At 50.7% G+C, this 19,095-nt stretch overlaps 1 protein-coding gene across 2 annotated transcripts in view; it reads right to left on the reverse strand.

Moving 5' to 3' along the window:
- The window catches only part of MFHAS1 (multifunctional ROCO family signaling regulator 1), a 70,448-nt gene extending 51,578 nt beyond the window's left edge, over positions 1–18,870 (reverse strand). The window contains exon 1 of one of the 2 annotated variants that reach the window (XR_014794443.1): positions 15,271–18,870. Coding sequence is in view for 1 of the 2 variants with exons in the window: in XM_084877033.1 (XP_084733159.1) it covers positions 15,271–18,283 (3,013 nt within the window). In the remaining variant the exon portion in view is untranslated. The remainder of the gene's footprint in view (positions 1–15,270) is intronic. The other variant, XM_084877033.1, reaches the window with a different exon arrangement.
- Positions 18,871–19,095: the final 225 nt, after the last annotated feature.

Consider the following 19,095-nt stretch of genomic DNA (forward strand, 5'->3'; position numbering starts at 1 on the left):
TGGAGGCTCTATGTGCCGTTCTCTTTCTCCAAGAACCTGACGGGGATTTTGTTAGCTGTGAATAACATTTTAAACACAAAAGCCACTCTAGCAGGATTTGACTATTTACCTTCTGTGCAAGTCAAACACATTTTAGTGGGCTGGGTTAGACCCATCCTTTTTTTAAAAACATATATATACTTTATTGATTTTTTACAGAAAGGAAGGGAAAGGGATAGAGTTTGAAACATCGCTGAGAGAGAAACATCGATCAGCTGCCTCCTGCACACCCCCTTACTGGGGATGTACCCGCAACCAAGGTACATGCCCTTGACCGCAATGGAACCTGGGACCCTTCAGTCTGAGGGACCGAGCCCACAACCCAAGTATATGCCCTGATGGGGTAGCAAACGGTGATCTCCTGGTTCATAGGTCGGTGCTCAACCACTGAGCCATGTAGCCTGGGCTAGACCCATGATTGGCAAACAGCAGCTCGCGAGCCACATGCAGCTCTTTGGCCCCTTGAGTGTGGCTCTTGCACAAAATAACACGGCCTTGGGCGAGTCTATTTTGAAGAAGTTTAAGTTTAAAAACTTAGGCTCTCAAAAGAAATTTCAATCATGGTCTTGTTGATATTTGGCTCTGTTGACTAATGAGTTTGCCGACCACTGGCTAGACCCAATCTTTATTCACTATGCTCACGGAAGAGCAAATGGTGCGGATGATCTCTTAAATTTTGAGTACAGGATCCACCAAAGGCACATTTCCCGAGGCTAATTCCCAAGCTGAAGTCTAGAAATGGGGTGGTGTGGACTCCGAAGGCTGGTTGTAGGGCGGAGAAAAAGCCGCCCCCCTGGCTCAGGCGGGTTTTCCCGGGGGCCGAAAGCCAGACACGAGGTTTCCAGTCAGTGAAACGCGGCTCATTATCAATTCTTTCCCACTAATTCCTCACCTCCACACAGCGTTAGTCTATCTGCCACTGTCTTGTTGAAATCAGCAGCACATTTGTTTGCAGGCATGTAAGATTTGCAATTATTGCTGTGTCTAAACATTACATCCCGTTATAATGGATGAATTAAGCTGTGAAATGCATAATTATGCTGAAAACAGTGGTATTCCAATATGCATCACAAAAGCCAATTACAAAGATTACTCTTCTTTTAAATCACAGAGGTAAGCTTTTTTATACCTCCCAAGCCCCTTTTTAAGTCCCACCGTTTTGACTCAGTCATTTGTCTTTTTCTAATTGCACCGCCACAGTGTTCTGAGCACAAGGAGGGGTTATCAACCCTGAAGGAAATAAGGTTGTTTCTCAAAATTCTGGAAAGTGGAGAGCTTGCTCAGCTTAAAATCTGTAAAAGAATCTTGAAAGAATCAAAGACCTGTCACTTTAGGACTAAGTAAGCAGTACTTCCATTGTAGAATACCATGATATATATACACACACACACACACACACACACACACACACACACGTACATATATGTACGTATGTATATATGTATACTAGAAGCCTGATGCATGAAATTTGCACAGGGGCGGAGGTCCCTCAGCCAGGCCTGCACCCTCTCACAATCCGTGATCCCTTGGGGGATGTCCAGCTGCCGGTTTAGGCCCAATCCCTGCACTTTGGGACTGCTCACCTGCCTGCCTGATTGATTGCCCCTAACCACTCTGCCTGCCTGCCTGCCTGATCACTTCTAACCTTCTGACTACCTGCCTGCCTGATAACCCCTAACCGCCTCTGCCTGCCTGCCTGATCGCCCCTAACTGCCTGTGCTTCAGCCCCTTCTGCGGCAGCTTCACCCAGAAGGAAGTCCATAATGGCATCCAGAAGGTCATTCGGCTATCCAATCTAATTAGCATATTTACATTTTTGTTACTATAGATTATCTATAGGTTTGTAACTGTTCATATAGAAGCATCTTGAAAATATATTGTAAGTGATCAACAGCAAGGCACAGAACAATGACTATAAGTGATCTATTTCAGGTTAAAATATATGCAAATATGTTTTCTTTTCCTTACAAGAAATTCACAAGAAACATTTCACAGAGGAGAAAGAGACCTAAGGAGGGACTAAAAAAGATGGGCTTTTGCTTCTAAATATATCATCCAAGTACAGGTATTACTTTTTATTGTCAGTCAAATTTATATTGATGGAGAGATTATGTTACACTGTGTGATTCCCTCTCTTACATCTTTGAATTTAGAAAAATAATAATACTTCATTTAATCATAAAGGAAGCTATCAATAAATTGTACCCAATGAAATTTGAAACTTCAAAACATGTTTTTTAAACACTGAAAAGGCAGATAAGCTAGAATGCCTGGCAGGTGTGGCTCAGTGGTTGAGCATTGATCTATGAACCAAGAGGTCACCGGTTCGATTCCTGGTCAGGGCACATGCTCAGGTTGTGCACTTGACCCCACTAGGGGGTGTGCAGGAGGCAGCCCATAAATGTTTCTCTCTAATCATTGATGTTTCTCTCTCCCTCTCCCTCTCTCTTTCTCTAAAATCAATAAAAACATATTTTTAAAGGCAAATAAGCTAGAAAATAAATACCTTAAATCTGATAAACAAAAGGTCATCATCTTTAATACATAGTGTTCCTATAAACTGAACTCTGTGATTAGATCACTGTGATTAAAAACACACAGCTAAGATGATGATGCCAAAAGACATGATCAGACAACTCACAGAAGCAGCTGCACAATCAGGCAACACTCAGAGGAAAACATTCACGTTCACTAACTGAAATCTGACCCCTCAGTGAGGCGTGGTTTCCCGTTCACTGTCAGTGCACATTTAAGATGATGCCCAAAGCTGAGGAAGGACAGCGAAATGGACCCTGCACGCTCACAGGTGGGAGTGTGAACTGAGTCCTCCCATGAAAGGCAATGTAAACATGAATGACTGCGCCTACACAGGCTTTGCCTTTGCCTTAATGACTCCACCTCGAAATGGGGGGTGGAGGGAGGAGGAAGGGGCGTGGAGGACTACTGCCCAAATAAGAGCGAGCTTTTACATAGAAACTAGAGGGCCAGTATGAAGTTTCCTCAAAAAAACTGAAAATGGAACTCGCATTCGACCCAGTAATCCCACTCCTAGGAATATATCCCAAGAAACCAGAAACACCAATCAGAAAGGAAATATGCACCCCTATGTTCATAGCAGCACAATTTACAATAGCTAGGATTTGGAAACAGTCTAGGTGCCCGTCAGCAGATGATTGGATCAAAAAACTATGGTACATCTACACAATGGAATACTATGCTGCCATAAAGAAGAAGGAATTCTCATCATTTGCAGCAACCTGGATGGAATTGGAGAACATCATGCTGATTGAAATAAGACAGTCAATGAAAGAGAAATATCACATGACCTCACTCATTTATGGATAATAAAGAACATTATAAACTGATGAACAAAAAGATAGATACAGAGACAGTAAAGCAACAAACAGACTGTCAAATTACAGCGGGGAGGATAGGGAGATCTGGGGGAGATAAGAGATCAGAAGGACTTGTATGCATGCATATAAGCAAAACCAATGGATGAAAAACTCTGGGGGGGGGCATGTATGAGCATGGGGGGGTGGGGGCAATGGAAAGATATGTACACATATAATATCTTAATAATAAAAAAAAAAAGTAACTAGAGGGCCGATGCATGAAACTCGTGCAAGGGGCTCATCCCTCGCAGCCACGATGGCTTGCCTCGGCCCTTGCAATGGGAGGACAATGGTAACCCCTAGCTCCTGGGAGGCCTAAATGAGATCGCCCATAAGAAGCACTTAGCTGTCTCTGGAACATGATGAGAACTCAACAGTCGCCGACTCTTATATTTTCCCCCAAGCCTCCACTCTTAGACAGACAGATGTGATAATCTATATAATAAAATCCTAGTGGTCATAACGCCGTAACAACCAAACAACCAGTCACCAGGAGGTGCATGGAGTACTTCTCGGTCCCTTCCCCCCAACCCCCATCCCTGAGCCGCTTGCCATGAGGGGGTGGTGGCAGCAGGGTGGGACTGGAGACTGTTGAGGGACGGCAGCTGTAGGGAGTTTCTCAGAGCAATTGTGGGATGGGGGCAGTTTCATGGGGCAGTCTAGGGGCAGGGGAGCCTCGAGGAGCATTCACAGGGTGAGGGGAGTTTCAAGGGGCAGGGGGAGCCTCGTGAAGCAGTGGTGGGGCTGGGGGGGGGGCCTCAAGGAGAAGTCAAGGGGCAGAGGTCACGAGCACAGACTAAGCCTAGGGATCCTACTTGTGCACGATTTCATGCACTGGGCCTCTAGCTAATACAATAATAGCCCTATGGCATGAAAAATAAGAATCTTATTGAAACTATCATAAAGTTTGATAGCCAAACGGTACCTAGGAGAAATATGATTTTTCTGATTTTATCTCTTCCTTCTCCATTCTCTTTCTTTTTAAATCCCCCTTTTCAAAATCAGAAAGGAAGGAGGCTTTGATCTACTAAGCCCAATTCACTAGTGCCGTAACAATGTATTAATACTACGTTCATTTATATGCACCTTGTTTATATGCATCGTTTTAGCTGTGGGGAGGATCTAAGAAAAGTTAACTCTTTAATTCTCTCAACGTTAAACATGCTAAGAATGAAAAACCACCTCAACAACGTGTCCCTTCATCAAAGAAATCTGTAAGTAGCAGCCATATATTTTCCTGATGACAGGATCCAATTTAATTTATACTGCCTTTGGAGTGACTGTGCGTGCCGTCTTTGGTGTTCAGAATCACTGATGACTTCAATCCCTCTCGATACAAAAGCAAATCCATAAATAGCTCTGAGAAATGTAAAGCCTTCTGAAAGAGGAGGCAGCACCCCCTTCCCTCAAAAAGCTGATTAGTTTTGGAAGTTCTTAGAAATCGTCAGATACCACACATTTTCCTATCTCAGCAGCCTGCCTATTTTGAGATCTGCCTGAGATTTCTTGAAAACAAATGATCTGAACTGAAAATCAATGGGAAAGAATGACCTGGGTATTACTTCACACCTACTCACACAAGTCATCAAATTCAAAGCTGTAGCCAATCTTTCTCAGTATGATCATATTTTCAACAAAAAAAAAAATCAAAAGCCAGTTTTTTTTCAGTAATTACTCAAGTATGCAAGTGAATTTCTGTGTACATGTCAGAGTTCATATATACAAGAATCACCAATTACATCAACAAAGTCCCTGCTCGGCTCCCCATGGCCAATGCCATGTTTTTGTGGACAAAAGGGGCCACATGCTAACCTGCCAAGCTCAGGGAAGGCCTGCATGGCAGTCTTGCAAACCCAAAGACCTGGAGTAACCACAAAGCACTGTCTGAAATTAAACTTTAACTAAAAGCAGTTAAGGTGGGTAGTCACTTCCTAGGCCCTTATCTTCCCTGACCTAGCCAACGTTTACCTTAACTGACCTGATAGTCTTTTTTCATCTACAATAAGATAACGTATCATTGAAATGTCAGGGTAACTTGTAACTTCTCTTTCCCCCCTTCCTCTCCAGGACCGCTGGGAACAAAACCAGTACCACAACAGACACCACAAATTCCTTTACTGTCAGTGGTATCATGTGAATTGTTGACTGTTAACCATCCTGCACCCATCTAAGTAAAAGAAGTGTATGTCTATCCTTTTATTTTTTATCCAATCTCAGAGGTTTCCCCCTTTGCTTTCTCCTGCCTCTCTAATCTATCACCAATGGATTTCATGTAACCCACCTACATCTCCTCCTTTGATTGTAATGCACAAAAAAAAAGATTTAAAAAATTCCATTTTCTGGAGCATTATCCCAATTCACTAAGATTCTGCTTTCTGGCAATTGCCGTCAGTCTGGCTCAAAGAAACTTACAAAAGCTGGTTTGGCTCAGTGGATAGAGCATCAGCCTGTGGACTGAAGGGTCCTGGGTTTGATTCTAGTCAAGGGCATATGCCTGGGTTGATTCTCTCTCATTGTTGATATTTCTAACTCTCTCTCTCTCTCCTGTTCTCTCCAAAATCAGAAAAAAATATATATATATTTTTTAAATGAAGTGCAACAAAGCACATACAGACAATAGGAATTGCACAGCACTCACATGTGTTCTTCTCTGGTCCCCATTAACTCACAAATGCCACAGACAGACCTTCTGTCCTTCTGTCCTCACATCAACTAGGAGTAAGAGGGTGTCCATTGCAGCCAGGTTAAAAGATGTTAAACAGCGTGGCATCTCAAGGCCTGGCTAAAAAGCCCTTCTCTCCTTCCGCCTGGTCTTAGTGTCTCAAAACTTGGCAAAGGAATTCCCAGTCAATCCCCCACCCCTGCCCCCAGGCAGGAAGCCAGCAACTGAATCTGCTCCTAGCCTCCTAGCACTTGGCTTAAAGTGTGGTTGTACAGCACTGGATGCACTAAATGCCAGGAACTGCTGCCTCACAAATGGTTACTCAATTTCCATAAAAGGAGGAGGAGGAGGAGGAGGAGGAGGAGGAAGGAGCAGCAGCTGGGACTCAGTGAGCCACTCCGCCCAGAAGCAGAAAGGCGCACACAACCAAAGAACAGCCTTGACACAGCTCCAGTTTTCCTTTCCTCCTAGCCCTTCTCGCAAGCGCCCTTGTGCACAGATTTGCAAAAGCAGAGGAAGCAGCTGGAACAGCCTGGGTGCCTGGGGCTGCCAGTCCAGAGCACGAGTTCCTTCCTGAGGCCCGTGACACAGCCTCCAGGCTCACCGTGCCCCTGGGAATCCACCGCCGGCCGCCCCCCCTCCCAGCCCCAGGCCCCCCCACCCCACCCCCCCGCCAAGACCCCGGGACCTCTGTCCCGCTCCACTTCCCCCCTGCAACGTCCTCTCTGCTTCTGTAAACCTATGGCCAAAGATAAACATTTGATTTTTGTTTTGTCTTGTTTTGTTTTGTTTCACTAATTTACTCTCTAAGTAACAATACGTACTTTCAGCTAAGAGATTATGTTGAGGAAGGAACATGAGAAAATGTTTTCAAGCACTCGGTGCCAAAAATAAAAAATAACTACGAATGTTCCCTTCTCCCTCTCCACGCAAGTCGGCCCGGCTGGCGAGGGTGTCTGGGAGTCGTTACGCATAGTAAACAGCACGTACAGCTCCATCTCTGCGCTCACTGCAGGCAGCAGCCTTTCCAGGCGCTTCCGTGAGCTCAAACCAGCAACTTTACTCCGTCCGGAGCTTCGAAAGACCAGCACCTGGGTGAAGAGTAAACAGCTGGTCCGCACCCTGAGGAACATCTTCCCGTACCACCAGCTCCACCCTCCTCCCCATCTAGTTTCCCTCTCTGAGAGGCCGAAGTCAAAGTCAGGGTTGGGGCGGGGTTAGCTGGAAAGAGCTCCGGAACCTTAACTTAGTGCTCGGTCCTGCAGGCTTGGGGGAGGGGGTGCTCACTGCTAAGGAAAGAGAAGGCAAGGTCAGGTGGCAGAACGCAAGGTCAGGTGGCAGAAAGCTCTCTGTATTCTGGATGTTGAATGCTTGAAAACTTTTTCTCATTTTCCTTCATTCGCTTTGCATCCTGATAGCTGCCCCCCTGCCCACTCTTGCCCCCACCACACCTTTCCTGAAAGAATTAGGAGTTGGATATGGAGGACAGGAATATATGTACCAGAAGTCACATGGGAAAGTTATATATGCTTACTTTAAAGTGCACACTTTAAGCAACCTAAAAAAAAAATAAAAGCACTTTGCCAAGGAATTAAGAAACACCAGAATGGCCGAAACCGGTTTGGCTTAGTGGATAGAGCGTCGGTCTGCGGACTGAGGGATCCCGGGTTCGATTCCGGTCCGGGGGCATGTACCTTGGTTGCAGGCACATCCCCGGTAGGGGATGTGCAAGAGGCAGCTGGTCGATGTTTCTCTCTCATCGATGCTTCTGACTGTCTATCCCTCTCCCTTCCTCTCTGTAAAAAATCAATAAAAATATATTAATTAAAAAAAAAAAAAAAGAAAGAAAAGAAAAGAAAAGAAAAGAAAAAACACCCGAATGTCTTGAGTTTTTTAAAAATAACCAATCCGCTCTGAGCCCCTTCCTACCTGCTCAGCCCTGCACCCGGCTCTGTCTAGGGCATGTGAGCTGCCGGCACAGGAGACATCAGGCCTCAGAGAGGAGAGTGTAACTGCAGGGGAGAACTGCCACACTTACAGAGAAGAGGGTCTTCGTGGTTCAACAGAGACCTGTCCTCATGTGTGTTCGGGGCTGTCCGGGATGCCTGTCCATCACTGTGGGTTCTGAGCTGCACAGACATGAGGAGCCAAACGGGGCTCAGAGGGTCGGCCTCACTAAGGCAGACGCAGGGCTGGAAGGCGGCCAGAACGGGGCCTCCTCACCTCCGATGAAGGGCAGGAAAGCGGCCCCCGAGGGGAGGGAAACCTGGCCGCCACCGGCAGCTGGTTCTGCAATCAGAGCAGCTGGGCCCGGGAGCACAGACCTGGGAGCACAGACCTGGCCGGGCCTGCCCCGGAGCAGACCCACCTGGTGTGCTTTCCAGGCGCCCGGAACACAAAGCAGCTCAGGAGCGCCAAGCAGAGGGCCAGAGAAGAGGGCCAGAGAAGAGGATGGCACCTGCCCCCTGGATTAAAAAAAAAGGGGGAGGAGGGGGACTGAGGGGGGGGGGGGCGGGTTCTGCCAGTGTTGCTCGGTGGTTAAAACATCATCCCATACCCCAGTGTTTCCCAAACTTCTCTCATGATGAGAATCACCTGGTGGAGTTAAAATACAGATTCCTGAATTCCAACTAAGAAGTGCTAAACTAGAATTTTTGGGAACATATAGGTAAAATTGTATACTTAACTTAGTGCTTTAGGGTAAGCATATATAATTTTCCCACGTGCCTTTCCTGGTACACATATTCCGTTCCTCTGCATCCATCTCTGTAAGCACTAAATTAAGTATACAATTTTACCTATATGTTCCCCAAAATTCTAGTTTAGCACTTCTTAGTTGGGATTCAGGAATCTGTGTTTTAACAACTCCACCAGGTGATTCTCATCAGGAGAGAAGTTTGGGAAACACTGCTTTGGGTTCGGTTCCCGGTCCAGGCACATACCCAGGTTATGGGCTCAATCCCTGGTTGGAGCACATGCAGGAGGCAACCCATGGATGTTTCGGACATCAATTTCTCCACCCCTCCCCCTCTCTAAAATCATAAATAAATAAGTAAATCGGGCCCTCATGGAGGGATAGTCAGGTCCTCGATCCTAACAGGCTCCCATGGCGACAAGGGAGTTAATGGGTGAATGGAAACAGCAACCAAAAATGTAAAAGTGTTCGCTCTAGCATCAGCCCCACTCCTGCCCCCACCCCCACCCACCTATGGAGCAGAAGCCCCTCACTTCCTTACAAACACACCGAGAATAACCACTTCTCAACACGTCCTTTCACCTAATCCCCAAAACAGCCTTGTGAGCACACTAGATGTTTTAGGCATTAAAATGAAGTAAACGAGTAAAAATAAGAGTTACGTGAGGCTTACTGGGAGTGAGACTAGCAGGCAGCAGAGGAGGCTACAAACCCTCTGTGAACAAAGAAAAAACACTTTCTCAAGGGAATCTGCGCTCCTCAGGCAGGGATGGGCTTGCGATTTAAAGAAGAGACAGCCACCACTTGATGCAACACTTGAAGGCCTTCCCAGCCTTTGCATTCTACCAGGCACAGCATTTGTTTCTCCCGCTGCATGACTAACGTTTTAACTTTTATAGGAAGCAAAGCCCCGCAGAGCTCAAAGAGGACCCTTCACAAAAATAAAAGCCAAGAGGCATCAATATTAATAGAGCTGAACTCAAAAGATAGTTAATGATCTTTGTGAAATTAAAAACAATGACTAATCCAATCCAAACAACTAGGTCAGCTCAAATCCCAGTCGCTCTAAAACTGAGATATAACAAGGCGAGAACTTTGCTTTGCTTCAGTGGTCAGAATGAAGGGCCTATTCAGGGGAAGGACCAGCAATGCAGCGACAATGGGAACACTGGGGCATCTGGGGCACAGGGGAAGGAAGATGGGACGGGGGACAAAGCCAGAGGATCACTACAGAACCACCTGGGAGTTTGACAGAATATGTGACTGTCCAAGAAAGAAGACACTTCTCACAAAGACCAAACAGTCATTCAGCCAACATGTGACAGGCTCACAGAAGCCACAAAGCCTCAGGCGAGTCTCCTGCTCAGAGAAGCGAACCACCTCATCAAAGAGCAATCAGGGCACATACACAGACACCAGCAGGACAGGGCCTCGGAGAGCTACCCAGTGGGCAAGAACTTGAACTCGGGCAAAAGGCACTTGATGGGAGACGTACACAGGCATGGAGTTAACTAGTGAATGAAAGAAACCAAATCTAAAGTGTAGAGGGCCCCTTGGGAATGCACATGGATGACCTTTAAATTAATGTCAGCTGAGTCTGAGGTGACTGGCATGGCCGTCCCCCGGAAACAGCCTCCCAAAATGTGGGAGACGGTCATCAGTACCGATTTCTTATCTTTATCCATGTGCTTGGAATGAGGAACGAATAAGACCTTGACTTATCCAGGTTTTGATATGCTAAATCCCAGGAATGAGGGAATGAATAGGACCTGGGCACCCCCAAAAGTTCTTTGACCTTAAATCCCCCTCTGGAAATCAATAAATGCGCTGTGTGGTCTGTGGTGGGGGTTGACTGTCCCTCCACAGAGTTGACAGCCTCCACCCGGCTCCCAGCTTTTGGATCTATTTCTGCCTCTTGTCTCTTTCTTTTATTTCTTAACCCCCAGCTCCTCCACTCAGAAACCTGACCTTCTCCTTTTCCGTGCAGGACACAGAAAAAGAAGTACCCACAGCACTAAAGACCATGGACCAATGCTCTGTCTACCGGCTGTGGGTGCTTCCCAATTATCCTTAAAAATAACCTTTAATGATCTGGAGAGTAGGATGCTCAGTGAAAAATTACACTGACCCAAGTTCAACTCATTAAGATGCACTCTTTCCACTTAAAAACACACAGCATTCATTCAACTGCTTAATTCAGGGGTCCTCAAACTTTTTAAAGTGGGGGCCAGATCACGGTCCCTCAGAGAGCTGGAGGGCCGGACTATATGAACTACTAATTCCTACTGTAACACCTCGGCTGCGCTCACTGCCCCAGAAACCTGGCGGGCCGGATCAGACTCCTCTGCGGGCCGCATGTGGCCCGCGGGCCGCAGTTTGAAGACCCCTGGGCCTTAAATGGAAGAGCAAAGCACTAGAATCTTGCTGAAGGCCGATGTCCTGGCCTCAATAATCCACACGCCCAACCCTCCGGAGTATTCAGCTTTTCTGCCATCTTGGTAGGAAAGAAGAGAAGATGCCCGGGCAGTGTGGCTTAGTGGTTAGCATCAACCTGGGAACCAGGAGGTCAATAGTTCTGATTCCTGGTCAGGGCACATGCATGGGTTGTGGGTGTGGTACCCCGTGGGGGGGGCTTGCAGGTGGCAGCCAGTGAATGCTTCATCCTCCTCAATGATGTTTCTCTCACTCTCTCCCCCTTTCCCTTCCTCTCTGAAATAAAAAATACTTTTAAAAAAAGAACAACAAATAGCCGAAACCGGTTTGGCTCAGTGGTAGAGCATCGGTCTTCGGACTGAAAGGTCCCAGGTTCGATTCCGGTCAAGGGCATGTACATTGGTTGTGGGCACATCCCGGTGGGGGGTGTGCAAGAGGCAACTGGTCGGATGTTTCTCTCTCATCGACGTTTCTAGCTCCCTATCTCTCTCCCTTCCTCCTCTTTGTAAAATATCAATAAAATACATTTTTTTAAAAAGAACAAATAAATATCGCACAAGAAGACACTCCAGGACACCAGACAAGGTGGAGGGAGGCTGGCTGTTGGGAGCTGGCAGTCGTCAGTGCCCGCAGAAAGCAGGGGCAGGCTCCCACACCTGACCTTTAGGCTCATTAAAGCCTCATTCGAATTTCCTGTCACTCCACCCATTTATCTTAAGTGAGATAAATCAGTAATCTCTCTGGCCACATAATTAGATCTTTTTTTTTTTTTAAAGAACTTTGAAAACCAAGAGGTAGTCAGCTGAGTTTTCCAAAACATGGCACTTCTTTTATTAGTCAAAATAAAAAAAGAGAAACACTGTACTTCCCTAAGCCAACTGCATGAGTGCAGCTTAGGCTGGACTTAACGACCCATGGACATGACAGGGCCAACGCAGACTTTTCACAAAATAAGGTTTAAAACTGTCCATTCAGCATTTCTTCTCTGTAAACACAAGAGAGACGGTCATTTGCTTTTTACTCGCAATGTCCCAAAGCTGAAAAAAAATTCAAATTCTAAGTTTTTTTACATTGTGTCAAAATTATCAGTTTACAGGAGTAGTTGACACTAATAAAATGTAAAATTAAGTAACCAACTTTTTCAATGTTTCTAAAAGCAAAACGACTTCTTAAAAAAGACAAAAGGCTACCAATAGAGTCAAAGGTTTCCGCCCAGGGAAAATACATTTTAATAGTCTAGGGACTGAATAAACATATTTTAAAGGGTTAGGACCTAACCAACTGAACACCCAACATCATAATTCTGTTCCTACATCACCTTCTAATTTCTTATTACTTTAACTCTTCCCAAATCTTTTTTTTTTTTTTTTTCTTTCTTAAGCCTCACTTGAGGGCATTTTTTCCCACTGATTTCTACAGAGAACAGAAGAGAGGGGGAGAGACAGAGATAAACACGAATGTGAGAGAGACACATCCCTCCTGAGCCCCGACCAGGGAATCAAGCCTGCAACCAAGGTTTCTGCCCTTGACCAGAATTGAACCCACAACCCTTCAGACTGCAGGCTGACGCGCTAACCACTGAGCAACCGGCAAGGGCATTCCCAAATCTTTTGGAAATGTGGCAAATACTAGAGGATGATGGCTATCACAGAAAAATATGAAAGAAGGAAATATGTTTTTTTTTTCCTTGCTGTCTTAATGCAATGAATGTACTATAACCACCTTTTTCTATAGATTTTGTGCCCTCTGCTACTTTCAGAATAGAAGCCTAAACAAAACAAAAAGATAACTTATTTCTCTGCCCATAAATACAATAGAAATAGACAGTCTACATGATCAAAACACCTGGTAATTTATTCCTATTCAATATGTAAGATAATTTACAATTTTCAACCATTTCTTTGTTGAGAGGGGGGGAAAAAAATCATCTCTTCCTTGAAGCCTGGATTGCAAACCAGGTGTGCCTCCTTTAATTGGCAGGCAGGCCAAATGATAACAAGAGAATGGACCTGTTTGGGGAATTTTTGACTATTACCAAAAATAAACAGCTGAGGTTAGGGGGGAAAAGATTCCAGCCTCACTGTTTACTCCTCAAAGTTCTTGGAATTCCTCTGCACAGATAGTTACTTGGCCAATAACCTATGTTGCTAATAACCTCAGCTGTATGAATGTTCCATCTGGATGGAGTTGGCTTTCGTTAGCTCCTTCAATCAGCGACTCTGAGAATATGTAACCCTCAACCACTTCATTCAGTTTGGTCAGACAATAGAGAAGTGTCTGCTTTCGGGAAGAACATACAATGGCAAATATAAAACGAACTGAAGCATCTACCAAAGCCTCGGGCTGTGAGAAGACACCAGATAATCATACAGAGTGGGCAGCTCAGTTGACAGGTAATCGAATACGATGGCTTTTTTTTCAAGTCGAAGAATTAAACTCAGCCTAGATCTAGGGCAAAGGGAAGATGTTACCTTCGGAAATATTGGTGTCGGGTTCCTCCCCGATACTATGACGAGCTGCATCGGCGGAGGACAAAGATCACAGTGGTACAGTTTTCCGTTTCATCCCCGCTCAGGGTGCTGGGGGGGGGGGGGGGGGGGGGGGGAAGGGACCGAGGCGAGAAGCTGGCAGTGATACTATCATGGGGTTTGTCCTCAGGATGCCTGGAATGTTGTGAGCCGAGCCTGGGCTTCACAAATATCTGAGTTGTTTAAAGAATTGCTCCAAAGAATGCCTTCACATGTGGGAAATGGACATAGTCCAAACTCAATGCTCAGGAAGCCAATTAACCAGAATCAGAAGTCCCATACAACGTGTTCTGTGTTCTCCCATTCATTACAATGGTGTGTGTAGATAGATAGGTAGATAGGTAGGTAGGTAAGAAGGAAGGAAGGAAGGAAGGAAGGAAGGAAGGAAGGAAGGAAGGAAGGAAGGAAGCTGGAAAACATTCCCAGAGGAGAAAAAAATTATTGGCAATATTTTATCTCTTCTCTCTTACAAAGTACTTCCAAAAAGCTCCACTCTCTTAACACTTCCAAAAAAAAAACACAAAACCACCTTAAGACATCTGTAAAGCGCCAAATTGCCAGGAAATACCCGAGGAAAGTCCCCTGAGAGGTCTCAGTAGGCTGCGGTTCCTGCCCATGAGTGTGGTGAGTGAAACTGTGATCCCAGGAGTTAGTCATGCATGACAGGCTGAAAGTTTTGTCTTCACTAATTCATCATTAATATCAGTATCATTGTCTTCATTAATCCAAGGCCGATTACAAAACATTCTTCTCTGGAATTTCTTAGGAAAAGTGAGCTATACTTTCTACTTTATGACTCCCCTCTCTAAATCTAAACAAAACAAAAATGGCAATAGACATGTCAAACTCAGAGCATCTCAAAGCCTCCGGATGCGTCTAATAAGCATTAAAGCCCAGGCTCAGCAAGAGACTAACATCAGACACCACATTCTGTTCAACAACCTGACATTTCCTCCCAGGGAAGGCGGGCTGACTTGGGAAGAGGGGAATAATGGAGATCCACATGTTTTGACTAGAACCCACTTGGGAAGTCTGAATCTTTCTTGTACGAGAGCATGAGACTGGGGACCGTATGTCATAGGTGCTCCTGTACTTACTGCCTTTTGCTTGTCCCCACACCCCCTTGTATTATTATTATTGTTTGTCTAAATATATTTTATTGATTTTTTACAGAGAGGAAGAGAGAGGGATAGAGAGTTAGAAACATCAATGAGAGAGAATCATTGATCAGCTGCCTCCTGCACACCCCATACTGGGGATGTGCCCACAACCAAGGTACGTGCCCTTGACCGGAATCGAACCCGGGACCTTTCAGTCTGCAGGCTGATACCCTATCCATTGAGCCAAACCGGTTTCGGCCCCCTTGTATTATTTACCTTGAGAAGCTTTCCTGGGGGGGGGGGGGGAGGGGGCCTGTGAGGTTAAGCATCTTACATATGGGAAACAAAAATCTTCTTAAAAAAATGCATCTCAAAACAACACAGAAGACCCCTCCCCCCCGTCCCTCTCTCCACTCACCTGGGAAAGCGTGTGGATTGGGCGACCCTCTCTTAAGGCACTTAGAACAGAGGATGTGCACGGTGTAGTGCAGTCCGGGCCATTCCTGAAGCAGGACGTTCAGTTCTTCCACCAAGGGGGTGATGGCTTGCCATGCCGTCCATATGTTCGGCAACGAGGCGTGGCTGGCGATGGACAGGGTATCTGGCTGCAGGGCCCCCTTGGCGGGTCTGTAGCTCACCACCACAGGGACCTTCCCTCGGTAGGCGAAGATCTGCAGCTTCCCGTCCGACCTCTGCACCACGTGGCTGTTGATCTGGACACTGTAGCGTGCAAACAGCCCCGGCGGGAAGGTGAAGGGGAAACTGTACTCAATCTGCAACTGCTCGGCCACAAAGGACTGCCCGGCCAGGTTGGTCCCGTTAATCCAGGCCTCGGCGTGGGGCACCTCGTTCTGCACGTAGCAGGGGAACTTGTACCAGGCGGTGGAGCCGTTCAGGGGCTTGCCCTTGGGTTTGTTGAGGCAGTAGCAGAGCCCCATCTTCTCCAGCAGCTCCAGCAGCAGCTGCAGGTCCTGCTGGGCCTGGACGTGAGGCTTCAGCAGCAGCCGAATGGCGTGGGCCGGCAGGAGCCCGTGAAGCAGGAAGCCCTCCACGTAATGGTGGAGCTGGGTGGCCCGGAGCAGGTCCTGGCTCAGCGGCGGCAGCGGTGGCACGGCCATCACCAGGGAGCTCTCCCCGTCTCCCTCGCCCTCTCCGCTGGTCCCGGCGAGCAGCTTATGCAGCAGCAGGGAAGGATCCCTCTGGAAGAAGACGTTGAGGATGTCGATGAGGCGGCTGAGGTTGTGGAAGACGTGCTCCTTGAGGGCCGGGCTGTCCTCGAAGTAGAGCAGCTTGCCGCTCTCGTGCAGGTAGGACAGGGCGCTCTGCAGCCGGTCCTCGGTCAGGCCCGCCTGCAGGCCCAGGCGCGCCGAGTCCCACCAGCTCAGCCAAAGCCGCTGCGCCTGCGGGGGCTGGAAGTGCAGCTCCTCCAGCACCTGCCAGGACCGAGGCAGCACTCGGTGCAGGTTGGGGAAGATCTCCCGGTGCTCGGCGACCGACAGCAGCTTGTCCCGGAGGCGCTGCAGCTGGCGGGGGTCCCTGCAGCTCACGGGCAGCACCGGGGAGAGGATCTGCAGCCGGTGGTTGAGCAGGTACTGGAAGTGCGCCTTGCGCCGCCGGAGGTTCTTGTCCGAGACGCCGTAGTAAGCGGCGTGCGGGCTGGCGGAGCGCAGCTCGAAGTCGCGGGCCAGCGCCTCGTCCACCACGCGGGCCAGGCGGCTCAGGCCCTCGGCGTCCCGCTTCTCCTGCAGGGCGATCTGGCGGTGGATGTCCAGGCACTTCTCCTCCAGCTCCCTCTCGGCGCACAGGTCCGCGTGCGTGCCCACGATGCACACCACGGCGTGCGGCACGCGGGCCCCCACGCGGTGCAGGAAGGAGCCCACGGTGGTGGGAAACCGCGGGGGCTCGTAGGTGGCCAGGTTCACCACCAGCACGTACAGGGCCCCCGGGGAGAGGAAGAAGGGCTGGATCACCTCGTAACTCTCGTCCCCGGCCAGGTCGTACACAATGAACCGCAGGCCCCGGGAGGCGTCGGCTGTCCAGCTGGTCACCTCGATGCCCTTGTTCGCGGGAGGCGGCGGCGGCGGAGGCGGCGAGTAGCCCTTCTCCTGGTCGCCTCCTTCGCCGGAAGCCTCCACCCGGTCCTCGGTGAGGCAGTGGCGGAGCAAGGTCTTCCCCGCAGCCTTGTGGCCCATGAGGAGCAGCTTGAGGCGGGGCTGCACGGCCGGCTGGGAGTGGGCCAGCTCCTTCTGGTAGGCCGCGATGTAGGGGATCCCCTTCATGCAGACCTCGTAGGGCGGCTGGATCAGCGGGTTGTCCTTGATCTTCCACAGGCCCACGCGGGAGAGCTGGCCGAAGTTGTCGGGTAGCACGGCGATCTGGTTGCCCTGCAGCACCAGCTCCTCCAGGCCCGTCAGCTCCACGATGGCGTCGGGCAGGTAGCGGATCCGGTTGTTGTCCAGCCACAGGGTGAGGAGCCGGCCCAGGCCCGAGATGAGGGAGGGCACCGAGGTGAGCTGGTTGCGGCTCAGGTAGAGCTCCTCCAGGCCGGCCAGGGGCAGCAGCGCGGCGGGGAACTCCTCGAAGAGGTTGGAGGACAGGTTGAGCATTTTGAGCCGCTGCAGGCGGCTGAACTGGGCGGGCAGGGCCTGCAGCCTGTTGTTGTCCAGCATGAGGCTCTCCAGGCTGGCCAGCTCACAGAAGCCCTCGGGCAGCGTGCCAAGCTCGGCCCCGCTCAGCCAGAGGATCTTGAGGGCACGCAGGGCACTGATACCCTCCGGGAGGCCTCGGAGCCGGTTGCTGGACACGTCCAGCTCCTCCAGGGCAGCCAACTGCAGCAGCTGGCCCGGGAACGCAGTGAGCTGGTTGTGGTCCACGTCCAGGGTGCGCAGGCGGCAGAGGCAGGACAGGGAGTCGGGCAGGTGCGCCAGGCGGTTGAAGCTGACGTCCAGCTCCTCCAGGTGGGCCAGCGCGCCCAGCTGGGCGGGCAGGGCGGGCAGCTGGTTGTGGCTGAGGTTCAGCTTGCGCAGCTCGCGCAGGGCGCTCAGCACCTCGGCGCCCAGGGCCGCCAGCCGGTTGTGGCTCACGTCTAGCTCGGTGAGGTGGTGGCCCAGCTCGGCCACGGCCGGGGGCAGCCTGGCAAAGCGGTTCCTCCGCAGGACCAGGACGCGCAGGCTGCCCAGCGCCGAGCCCAGCCCCTCGGGCACCTCCTCCAGGCCGTTGTTCCCCAGGTTCAGCACCTCAACGTCCCCGAGGTTGGCCGGCAGCACGAGCTGCGGGGGGGAGCTGTCGGGGGAGTCGTCGATCCGATCGGCCCCGACCCCCGGGCAGCTAAGGGTGAGCTGGCGCAGGTTGCTCCGCAGCTTCCTGGCGCGCAGGGCGGCGTCCCGCCACAGCCGCACCGTCTTCAGGTTCCCGCCGTCCTTCCCGGCCATGGCGGGGCCCCGGGCCCACAGACAGCCTCGCTCACAGCTCCATGCCGGGCGGGCGCCGGGCTCCGGGTCCCTCTGGCTCCTCTCTCCCCACCAGCCCTCCGCGATCGGCGGCGGCGGCGGGTCCTAGCGCAGCAGCCGGCGGCCGGGCGCCCGCGGCTGGGGGCCGGCGGCGGCGGCGACGCGAGCAGCTCCGGGGGGCGCCGAGCCGGCGGGGCGGGGGGCGGCGGCGGCCGGCGGGGAGCGCCGCTCGCATGCTCCTACCTCCGGGGCCATGGGCGCGCCCGCCGGGAGGATGCCCGCGGCTCCGCCTCCGCTCCGCCCGCCGCGCGCTGCACCCTCCGCCGCGCCCGCCGCTCCGGCTCCGCTACCGGCGCAGCCGCGGCCCCGCGGCCCGCAACGCCCGCGCCTCCGCGAGCTCCGGGAGGAGGGCGGCGGCGGGCATGGTGCGCGCACAGGCCGGGGTGCAGCCGGGAGGAGGGGGCGGCGGCGGTCCCTGCTTTCTCGGGGCCCCGGCGCTGGGAGGGCGCGATCGGGAAGCGGCAGGCAGCGCCGCCCGGCGGCCCGGCCCCCACGTGACCGGGGCGGCGCCGCGGTTCCCGGCACCGCCCCGGGGGCGGGCGCCCCGCGCGAGGACCCGGCGCCTGGCCGAGTGCGGGCCGCTGGGCGGGGACGTGTGTGCGGGGAGCGGGTCCTGGCTGCGCGCCCGAGGCCCCGGGCCCTCGTGTTTGCATTCGGTGCGCTCCGGCTCTTTGTTGCCCCCGAGCCTCCAGGGACTAATTTCCCCTCCGGGTGTGGAGGCTGCGCTGTCTCCC

This window comes from Pipistrellus hanaki (genome assembly GCF_964339955.1).
Source record: "Pipistrellus hanaki genome assembly, chromosome: 3".
NCBI lineage: Eukaryota > Metazoa > Chordata > Mammalia > Chiroptera > Vespertilionidae > Pipistrellus > Pipistrellus hanaki.